At 31.2% G+C, this 12,211-nt stretch overlaps 1 protein-coding gene across 4 annotated transcripts in view; it reads left to right on the top strand.

The window, feature by feature from the left end:
* LOC108685269 (myc box-dependent-interacting protein 1) overlaps positions 1 to 12,211 on the top strand; it is a 51,943-nt gene that overhangs the window by 33,146 nt on the left and 6,586 nt on the right. For all 4 annotated transcript variants that reach the window (XM_018189984.1, XM_018189983.1, XM_018189982.1 and 1 more), the window contains exon 2: positions 9,561 to 9,696. In XM_018189984.1, the coding sequence (XP_018045473.1) occupies positions 9,561 to 9,696 (136 nt within the window). The remainder of the gene's footprint in view (positions 1 to 9,560; positions 9,697 to 12,211) is intronic.

Raw genomic sequence — 12,211 nt, 5'->3', positions numbered from 1 at the left:
CACACACACACACACACACACACACACACACACACACACACACACACACACACACACAAGGGAGCGAGAAAGAGTTCAATCCATGGGTCGCATACGCATGTACGAGCACGAATTACCGTTCGCCGATGGGCGCCGGATTGGCCGCTTGTGGCGAACGACGGGCCGACTGCCCGAGAGGTTGATGTCCGAACTCCGCGCCAACATTCCGACTCCTCTCGTTCCTTCCTGGTGGTTATGTCCGCGACTGGTTCCGCGCACGGAATGGACACGATCTCCGACCGAGAACGTTATCCATGAAACGCCAAAAAAAGACTTTTCTTCACTTGCTCATCACGATCCTGGAAAAGCTTTATCACTTTCGTTAACGAGTTACTATCGTGAAATCGACCCATGTCTTTTGGATACACCACATTACATACAGTAAATCACAGTATTTTATAGATTTCTCTCGTCACGTTAAATACTTGTGACATATATTTAAAGAGCTCACTTTGAATTTTTATATAAGTACACTGTGTTTATATAATTACACTGTTAAAAATAAAATGTTAATTGTAATTTAAAACGTATAGTGGACTTTTTAGGATATGCAGAAAATATTAAAATTAGCATTTTATTTATAATAATGTAATAAACGTATTAAAAAATTTTATATCATTTAATATAAGTATGTTAGATTAGAAAAAAATTTTTAATTATAATTTGAAAAGATATTTTTAGATTACATAATTATTAATCGGTAACTGAAGTTTACAACACTTATATAAAAAACACTTATATAAAAAAAAAACGGTTACAACACGTATATAAAAAAAAAAATATATTTCTTCAAGAGAGATTTGGGTGTTTCTCTTATAACATCATAAGTTTGATTTATATACTTGTCGCTCATCAGCTGTTATTACTTTTTCTTGTATAACATCTATTTGTATATCTCCACGACAATGGTTCTCCCGAAGCACAATGTGAACCAGCAAGTGGCGAAACGGGGCCATAGAATGGCATAATAATAGCGATGCAACGGCACATTCGCGTCATCTGCTCAGCTATTAATAAACTCAAGAGAGGACCATCTATTTCGGAAACGATATGTCCGGGTCTGTTCGAATTTGGAACCAGCGTTATTAAAAATATAATAACCGTTGAAGCACCTCAATACATAAATTATCAGATTATCATTACTTTCAATCCGATAAAATTACTTTTTGACAGAGGCAAGTTGAATCTTTTCAAAAAAATCATCTTGCGTAGGATACATGAATGTAGTTCTAATTTCAAAACCAGAATTCTAGTTCTTCTCTATAATGCTACCTATATATGTCATCTGTATTAATTAACATCACTATCGTGGTAGTAATATATCAATTAGAATCTTACACATATCTACCACATTCGAACGTATCGTAATAAGATAGCTGTAGCTGTATAGCTGATAACGTACAGTAATAAGATAGCTGTAATTGATTCACGTTCTAATGCTTGATTATTGCGAGTACCTACCTATTTTCGTTTGCCGAAAGTAAATATAAAAGAATTAAAAGAAAGACTTTGTTACCCTCATGTCGTTACAATATTTTATTTTTCCTTTTGTCATGTTAAGATGTTCAAACACGAGATACAGATTAAATTTCCAAGATATTTAGACTAATTAGATATTTTTGACACGATTCTAACATGCAAAAAGAAAAAAATATCGTCTTTTGAAATGAAAAGGTACGTCTTTTTCAAGAAAATTGGCTTCACTTGTTCTTATTGTGTGAAATAGTACACAGCGTGTACCTACATACAGCTTGTCGTGTCGAATACTTGGAAAATTGAGTATAAAGACAAGAATAGAAATTCGCGCGGTCGCGTCGGAAAGGCGGCTTAGAATTTTAAATAAATTCTCTCGGGATGCGCGACGTAAGAGTCGAACTAGTCACGACAAGGAATCTTTCGTGTTCCCGTTAGGCGCGTTACCTATCGCACGAGAGAAAGTTTTCCTATTTATACAGAAAACGCCGGAAGCAGCGAGTAGATAATTGGTTGTCGAGAATAATGTCTCGAAAAAAAAAAATCAGGCGCAATTGGCGGGTGCTGATAGTTCGCTCTGATCGAGCGAAATCATTAAGAATTTCACAATAATTTAATGTTTATGCGCGTTTATTATATAATAAAGTTTATAGTTAAGAAACTGGTAATGCTTGATGTACACAAAAATACGTACAAGTATTTCGAAGTTTACATATTCGCCAAGTTATAAGTTCATCACAAGTAGCATCAAATTTCATTCAAAATATTTCTTGATAATTTAATAGTTAATTTAAAATTTTAAGATTTTCAATTAAAACAAATTCGATCTGCTTATTGTATAAAATCCCTTTTTCGATCAATTTTATAATATATTCTTAAAAAAAATTCTTTTGAGTACGTAATAATGAGTTTTCCTTTTTGTAATAAGTATATTTTTGTAATCAGTATCAAGAAAATTTCTTTATTAAATTCTAATTTTTTGTTAAGATGACTCTTTATATTTAAAAGAAAGAGAGTATATAAAGATTATGCATTTCGCGAATTTCCTCCGTCCAGATCCATTCTTGGAATGTCAACGTTTTGTGATATTGTGTCAGGCTACTTCTCACTCTGATGAAGTGGACTACAAAATTCACGAAACGTTGGCATTCCAAGAACGAATCTGGACACGGAGGAAATTCGCGAAACGCATAATATATAATTTATATAGAAAGCATTCGTGGAAGCCTCAAGAATATTCAGAAAGAGAGTATATTGAGTAATTGTTCTTAGCGATAGAATGATATTCTTCTGTGCGTAGAATTTATCTAATTTAAAGAAATTTTTAGAATATAATAGGTTTTTTTTTTAACAATTACGCTATTGATAGAGTTTGTATTGTATTTCATTTTCGCACAAGTGCATTTTTGCAAGTCGTATATGAATTGTATTAATAATATACGCAAGTACACGCTATACGCGTGTAAATGAGTTCGGTGTCTTCGTTCTCACCTGTTACAAGATATCGAACGGGGACTATGTTAACCGAATAACGGTACGAAGGCGCATTATAGAATCGTGACAAAAATCGTGTCTCATGTCTCGGATTGGTAAAAACATCAGACAGTCTTGTCTTACCAATCGGCAGTAGGCCTTATATGATGTATATGTTTAACGTGTCTATCAATATCCTATTAATCAGAACCGTTGTATTAATCTCGAGGCTTATGAAGATTGCAATAGAGTCCAATTTCACACGCAAGATATATGATTTTCGCTGAATTTAAATGAGTACATATGGAGGAAAAATATATGTAAATTTCGCTTGAACTAAATTAAACTTGAAAACAATTAGTATATTGATTTATGTGTATCTTAGAGGCACGTATGCATATTTTTGTGAGATAACACAAGTTTCGCGTTCTTTCATAAAATAAAAATATTTCGTGAAACAAGTATCGCGATGCGTAACGGTACTCCGATATACCGTATAACCAATAGAACGTGGTATATCTGCTTGTGTCTGCTGCGTCTGCAAGTGCAACTTGCGGGTCGAAATTTTTCGTGGCGTCGCGTTCGCTGTGACTCACTCTGATAATATTATTTTTGTTGCTCCGCTAATACACGGAATATACTCGCTTGAAGTTTATCTCACAATGAGAACATGCTCTCTATCAGTCGATGATTCACATCATATTAAATATCGAAAACAATAGACATTTTAATATGACGCTCTAATCTCTCTTCTCTTTGTTTGTGAAACACAGAGAAAAATGGTTGAATAACTGTTATAAAATTAATTAAAACTATTCTGACTATTTTTGCCAAACATTTGACAAACTTTACTTGCCTGAAAGTAAAAATATCGAAGGTGTAAAAAAAAGATTGTAATATATTACAATTATAGTAATCCATTCAAGTGATTATTCTTACTGGAAAGTATAAATTATACTAATTATTCTCAAGATTGTAAGCATAAACAACTCTCTCTCAAAACTTTACACACTTGTATTTTTTAGTAAAGTAAATTTTATCAGCACTAAGGCAAAAATACTCGTCGACAAAGTAAATTCTATCATCTATGGCAATTTATAGATTTACTTTAGAAAATGTAAAAGTACTTTACAATATTGGCTATTATTCATCAATCGCTGATGATGAGAAAAGTAAAATAAATTTTACATAAGCTAATGCCAATCCTTAAATGGACTTGCTAATTCCATAAAATTCACTAGAATTCTAGCGCATATTACTTTACATTTTTCTCGTGAATACTATATAGAGTGTATGTGATTACTTGACACATCCGGTAATTTAAACGTTAGTTATTTAAACTCCGAGACGAGACAATTTATCAAGATAGATACGATAATGTTTAATCCGAGATTTCTACGTTAAATTTCTTAGACTAATGTACATGTGGTGTAACCCCTTTCATTTACAGTGAAATCGTTGCTATCTTAATTTTATAGAGCGAGATAGAAATCGTAGCAGTACCTTTTAAAGTTGCGAGTAATTTATATAGGTAAATTATATAGGTAGACAAGATGATCTTGACCTGAAAGTGCACGAGCGAGTTAATAGGATTTAATCTCTCACTCTCTTGAACGACCGGACTCAAGTCTTATAAACTTGTCGCCATTCAATTCGTATTAAAATTTTATTTTGTACCTCACTAATTGTGTATAATTGGTGTAATTGTAATAAAACGTATATTATTATTTATATTATTTAAGATCAGCAAAATTGATGTTTGCAGTTTTGTAGTTTTAGTTCTGTAATTTGTACTTCTACGCAAAATATAATTTTCCTGTAGTCGTTTTATTATATATAGAATAAAAGCTACATATCAGACGATAAATAACATCGTTACAGCGGGTTAACCGCCTTCAATAACGCTATAGAAACGATTGAAAGAATTAATCTAAACGTTTGTGCCTCTGATGATAAGCGAAATACCGGACGGATGCAACACATGTCTTTTATTAGCTGCTCTCTTTGTCAAATAAAGGTAATTAAAGGTAATTAAAGTGGGAATTCCATAATTAATGTTGCAGCTGTGATGCCATCTCTAGTGTATATAATATCAACATCTTTTTATACCGTTGATAGACCGATGTAGGCAATAAATTGTTTCTTGCAATAAATATTTGAGTGAAGACTTAAATATGATACTTATCGTGCCATATCTCCATTTCTTTACCTATCACTTTTAGGAATGGTTTCATTATGAATCATATATTATGTGACAATTCTTTTATCGACAAATCAATTAATAGAAAGAAGATATTGTTGTATCTTCACGGTCAGTGATAATCGAAATTGATCCTCGAAATTGATTCCTCCTCGGAGAAAACATTAATCTTGGCATTTAATCCAATTTGGTAAGTTAGGAATTAGAAGATTTCAAAGATTCAAAGAAAATTAATTATTTTATTGGTCTCGCCCTGAAAGTGGATTTATCTCGCGTGATACTTCAGCACGTTATACGTTAACCATTTCCAATTTGCAAATTTGCGATAATGCCCATTCGAGGTCATGCTAGACGACGGAAGGTTGAAGTGACGAGGGCTTGAACTAGTTCGACATGTGTCGTTCCGACTCGTTGACGTTACAAGAGTCGTACCGCGTGTAACCGACGCGATTAATTCCCGAGAAACTAGAGAACGGAAATTACTAGATACAAAGCGACGTGCGATCTCCACCTCTTGTTTCCCCGGGATGGGACGAGAAGAGCGGAACGATCTACATGTATAGCAGAAGGTCGGCGTAGCTCTCGCCTCTGCGGACGCGGACAGATCACCGGCTAGGCTTCGCGAACAGTCAGTCGGCGATAGAGGTGGTAGTTACGCAATGACCGACTCGCGATTTCCATCACGGACGTTCCAGCCTTTGATTCTGGCCCAGCCCAAGAGAGGTGGTCGTCATGGGCGCCGGCAGCATCTTATTTTCTCTCTCACGTTCCACTCTAATTCCTCATATTTAAAATATCAAGTTGCTGTTATCGTTTCAAAAAGAAAAGGAATAAAGAGAACTGAGTTAAGTATTTATATACAAAAAATATCTTTCTATCGCTAAGAAAAGTGATTATTTAATTTATTTTCTTCCTTTCAAGTAACGGTCTTTAAAAAGACCGTCTTTTTCGTAATTTATTTTTAAAATATACTTATTATAAATTAAATAACTTATTTTAGAAAAAATTATTACTTAAAATTATATACTTAAAACAAGAAATTATTTTCTTTTGAAAGATATTATAAAATTGATCGAATCGACTTTATATAAGAAATAAATTAAATTTATATAAATTTATATAAAGATTTTACAAATTTGATTTTATTCTTGAGACTTCTACGGGTGCTTTCTATATAAAGATTTTGTGTTTCGCGGGTTTCCTTCGTGTCCAGATCCATTCTTGGAATATCAACGTTTTGTAAACCTTGCAGTCCACTTCATCAGGAAACCCGCGAAACGCAAAATCTTTATATAGAAAGCACCCGTGGAAGTCTCAAGAATAAAATCAAATTTATCTTAATTTAATAATCTTGATTGAAGTAAAATAAATTTATTAGGATTCGGAATATATTTTGAATAAACTTGATTATCTATCATAAGTGGTAAGCTTATATGGATATATGAACTTTTGAAATATTTAAAACAAGTAATTATTACTTGTATACAATAAGTATTTTTCTAAGTGTTGACTTTAATATACAAAGTAAATTCATTCAATTGTGAACTTACAAAAATTTATAACACACATCCTGAACAGTATGTTTTATGAATGTTCGCTATTTTCCTGATTAACTATTTAATTACTTTATTTTCCTGATTAAATATTGTCGTTTTCTTGATCAAATATTTAATGACTTTTCTGATAAAATTAAATAAATTACATTCATAATGTGAAAATATCTTGAATCTATAATAAACTAATCTTTCAATAAGTTTTCAATTGTAAAATAATGTTTCCATGTATTTTATGTGCAATTTCTAATCTCAAGTACTTAATTACTTTTCAAATTAGCGATAACGAAAGTCCTTTTTTTAGATTTAATAAAGTAACCTAATTTTAAACAGATTAAATATAAAATAAAATACTTCTATATGTCTATCTACGATATGATCTTAGATCTAATTGTGAGATATATATAATTTCTCTTTCCTTTTTGTTACATATCACATTTTATAGCAATATCATGATTCAATTCGGCATTTAAAGATTAATGTAATTTCCGTGAGTTTACTGATCACAGATATCTCCTTTAGATAATTTCCCGAAGGAGCAACTTCTTTTCCGCCAAGATCGTACAGGTGCCACAGAGCTAAATGAAAATCGAACTCGACGTATGGCATTCCCCGGCATTTCCCGGCGTGAAATTTCTCCGCGGTCGATAGCTATTGTTACATCATTCGCATCCTTTCACAACGTCGCGCCTTATTGCCGATAACAATGGCAGTGAGTACGGAGGGGCTCTGATAGATTTCTTTATTAATTTCGCAAGAGAGATCGAGAAAGTAACACAAAAATATAAATCACTTTGATGCACTCGACAAAATTGATAATCTGCACTGAAAAAAAATATAGTCAATTTTAATAAATGTTTAGTTGAATAATAAATACTGCCAACTAATTATTTATTAAATATAAAGATATATTTATTTTGATGAAAGAAATTAATTTGATTTAACAATTTTTAAATCATTTTTTTTATTGAACAAATATTTACTTACTGTAAGTAAATGTTCAGTTGGCAGTATTGAACTAATGAAATATTTATTAAAATTAACTATATTTTTTCTCAGTATGTTTATTATTATTTTTTTATTTGTATTTATTAGTACTTTTCTGTTTTGAACGACTTCATAAGATGTAGGATATATGTGCCTATTATTATTCATCTTATAAATAAATTCACGATATACATGATATTATGCATTCGATAAAATTGATAATCTGTTTATTATTTTTTTTACTGGTATTTATTAGTACTTTTCTGTTTAGAACTGACTATCCATCTCATAAATAAATTCATGATATACATGATATATATGATATTCATGATTTTACGTACATGAAATATTTTATTACTTGAAATAAGTATGCATTACTGAAGATTCTTTAACGTTGACGTATATTAATGTACATAATCACACATCCGTGTGATAATATTAATTAAAGTTTAAATAACAGGTGCGGTATAAGACCGAGCACAATTATCACAGATCTTCCACACGATGCGATGATAATGCAAGCGGTGTTTATCGTTTCGTGACGAGCGCGGTTCAAAGGCCTCATTTACGATAGCCATACATTTACCGTATTGTTATAGTCAACCGAGACATATACATTCAAATGTACTCGTGGACTTAACGAGTATGGAGATTTTATTTGTAAATCAAAACTTCTCCTCAACAAAAATACTGATAGATAAATAATCTTAATTAGAAGCAAGAATTATTTTAATAAAAGTTCGAGGATTCTTGAAATATTTAATATCAAAACTTGGATCTTAATTTCTTAATAGTCATATTTATATTATAACTACATCACTAGAAAATTATATTAGTTTTAATATCTGACACAGTTGGAATGTTTTATTCAAAAAGAAATGGAAAGAATGATTTTACTGGAGTATCCAAAAACTTAGCTAGATACAGATATAAAGATAATTTTGATAGACTATGAAAATTTTTAGGTAGGACACTCAAACTAATTGCTAGATTGTCAACATTTTTTGATCGATATTTAAAATTTTGAATACTTAGCAACATCTCTCCGTGTAATAGCTAACGCTATTAAAATAAATACATTTTAAATGAAAAAGATGATTGACGTTTACATTAAAAAATTATGTTTCCGAAGTTATTTTCAATAGTCGAATTTTGCTCACACTAAAAAGTTTAAGAAATAAAAATTGAACACTTATATGAAAAATAAAGATACTTTGTATCTACTTAAGAGTATCTCCAGATGATACGGTCAATGTATGTCAGATTGTCAAATATTAAACACATACAGACATATGACATGCATAATTATTCATGAATATAAATCAATTTAGTGAATGTGTGCAAAGTTGGCTTATGCTGGCCAAATCGTCTGGAGGCAGCTTTATGCTGCAGCGCAGCGCTAACATTTGTGGGAAGAGTTCACGCAAAATTCACATACGCGAACTTCATACCGAGCTTTATTCAATTCAGAAAGCTTTCCGATTAGATGAATATGCAATGATTCAATAAATCACGAGCACGTTTTGATTTTATATGTCGTTATTCATTCACGATTGACGTTATTCATGCACGATATTGACTTTATGTACCATTATTCATTCATGGGAATATTGTCTAAAGCTTTTGCTCTTTTATATGTTTTTACAATTTTTGTATAAATATAAATTATAAAGCACTTATAAAGATATTTCTCCATTATTATTGCTATTGTATATTATAATTTTTATAAATTATATTAATTTTATTCACTTTGGATCGATATACGTACATTATATCAGAAGACTAATGAAGACGAACGACTCAAAAATTGAATACGCCTTTTTTTCTCGTTGTAGTTTCTTCAGAATCTGGGCAAGGTTGATCGAACCGCGGACGATATATTCGACGAGCATCTGCAGAACTTCACAAGGCAGCAGAACTCCGCCAACAGACTGCAAAAGGAGTTCAACAATTACATCAGGTGTGTTCGAGGTAAGTCTTCCTGCAAAACTAACTTGTCTTTTCTTTAAATGGCAATCGTTATTTATTTAGACGCACTTATGTTTATCATATGTATTACACACAGTACAAAGATGATATTGTGCGATAAATTAAATGCTTAAGTTTACAGAAATTTAACAGTTAGCTATAGAAAATTTTTTTTATGGAGTCTCGAATGTGTGGTAGTAATTACGGTATGGCACTTAAGCATCTTAACTTTTGAATGATCAAGCGTTTAATTATCTAATCGGCATTTCGAATATATTCGATATTGATTAGAAAGAAATTTATGTAAGCGCTTATTTAACAATATATTCATAGTAATTAGACGAATGTAAAAATTTATATTACGTGGTTAAAATTGCACAGCAGGAAAGCGACGATAGCTATTCATCTAGCGAGTCTTGTTAGCTATTAATATCTTAACTATAACTTCTATATTGTAAAAAGTTGTTTGAAGGTTATTTTTTTCAATTATAAATTCTTTAACCAGCGAATGTTCTTTGCGAATGTCTTATTTTGATATGAATTTAATTATTGTAAAATATATTGAGATTTATATAAAAATTCTTGAATTCCTGAAGAGTTTTCCTAGCAATCTTTTCTTTCTGCCGTAACATCCGTAGTATAAAAAGTAAAATTCTTTGCACATTTATAAAAATAACTTATTCGAATTAACAAATCCGTGCAAAACGTGTCATATATATTAAAAAGAAAAAAAAAGACTTGCATCGCCATGACCTGGTTGCTAAGCTCACGTGGAGGCTGAATTATTTGCTCTGTAATTCCGTACTCTGCCCTCTCTTTTTTGCAGATTGAGATAAATGTGTTTATCGATACGTGTTTAATTCGGCATTGATTTATAGATATGCCTGCAGTTTTACCATATCCTCTTATCTCTTTTTTTCCTCTACGTACATTACGATATAAAAATTATTTAACTATTGACATCAAAATAAATAAAAATTTTGCTCCATATGAGGATGCGATAAAAAGAATACAAATTATTTGGAATCTTAAACGAAATTATGCAATTAAATATAATTTTGTCATGTAATAAATACCGAAAAGATTTGTGCTGCATGGAAAGAATGATTTTTCTGGAATATTTAAAAATTTAGTTTAGGATTATGCGTTTCTACGTAAAATGTAATAATCTACATTTTTATGTATACAGTGTAAACTATGTAAATTATGTCATCTATTTAAATAATCTATTTATCGAAATTTATGTTCTTTGACATTATATTGTACTGCATTTAAGTTTCTATCGCTTGTATATTTTCATTTATATTATATTAAAATCAAAAAAAATTTATATTAATATTAAAATCAGATATATTAATAATAAAGCTTAATTATTTTTGTCTATATTATGTTATCCCATTTATATATTTTACATCGCTCTCTTGTGTTGTCCACATGAAAAAAATTTGTGTAACCTTAACGTAAACAATACGTAATAAAAAAAATTACATGTAAATGTAATCTTGTACGGCATAACCTGATTTATTATAGTTAGGTGCAAATTTGGAAGTAATTTTGTTGGACCATCAAAATAATTCTGTGGAAAACTTAAGCATGATAAGCAATACTACAAAAAGTTTTAACATTCTAACAATCAATTCGAGCATCTTGTGTAACTATTTTGATAGTCTAACAAAATTATTTTAGATCTGTTTTTAGCTTTAGACAGTTTTTAGGTAGTTTTTAGCTTCAGCAAAACCGTTCTTTCCTGTGGAAATCTTTATCGCTCACATGATGGGGAGTTGATTTCTATTAACTTAACAAAGACTGTCATCGACAATCGGGAAAATGATGAAAATGAATTTTCGCTGTCTCTCAATCGACACTTCCATTCGCTATCTCTCGGATGAATGACGGACATGTGAATAACTCGCAGACATTGAATAACGACCAACGCGGCGATCCTGTACAGGCTCGTCGACATCAATTACTGTCGAGAGGAACCAGCGTTATATTTTAATCGTCTGTATATTCGGTAATGTACCGTAGAGGTACATGCGAAATGACCTTTGATAACGCTCTACAGGAAGGAATTACTCTATTACTTCGCGTAATACGCCGCAATCTTTCGTGCTGTTTCAGTAGCGCCGTGTCCGAAATGTTGTGTGTTAATCCATATGGCCTTGTCGCGATTGAATGTTGAATATTTTAGGTAGACAGTAACCCGAGGTACCATCAGCTGCAATCGATAGGGTACAGTCGAAATTGATAAAAACAATTCGTTGGCTTTTCCAATACACACAGAAAAATATTATTCTATTGCTAAGGAAAGTAATTGGTCAATTCATTTTTTTTAAGTTACGATTATTTTTAACAAGGAATAATTTTCCTGATAATAATTCTAAAATATTTATTATAAAAAGAATCCATTATTTTGTCCTTAAAATAAGAATTATTTCCTTTTGAAGAATATTAGAAAATTGATCAAAGAAGCGACTTTATATAATAAACAAATCAAATTTGTCTTAATTTAATAATT

Source organism: Atta colombica, unplaced genomic scaffold (assembly GCF_001594045.1).
Source record: "Atta colombica isolate Treedump-2 unplaced genomic scaffold, Acol1.0 scaffold15, whole genome shotgun sequence".
NCBI lineage: Eukaryota > Metazoa > Arthropoda > Insecta > Hymenoptera > Formicidae > Atta > Atta colombica.
This window is presented reverse-complemented; position numbering and strand designations above follow the sequence as displayed.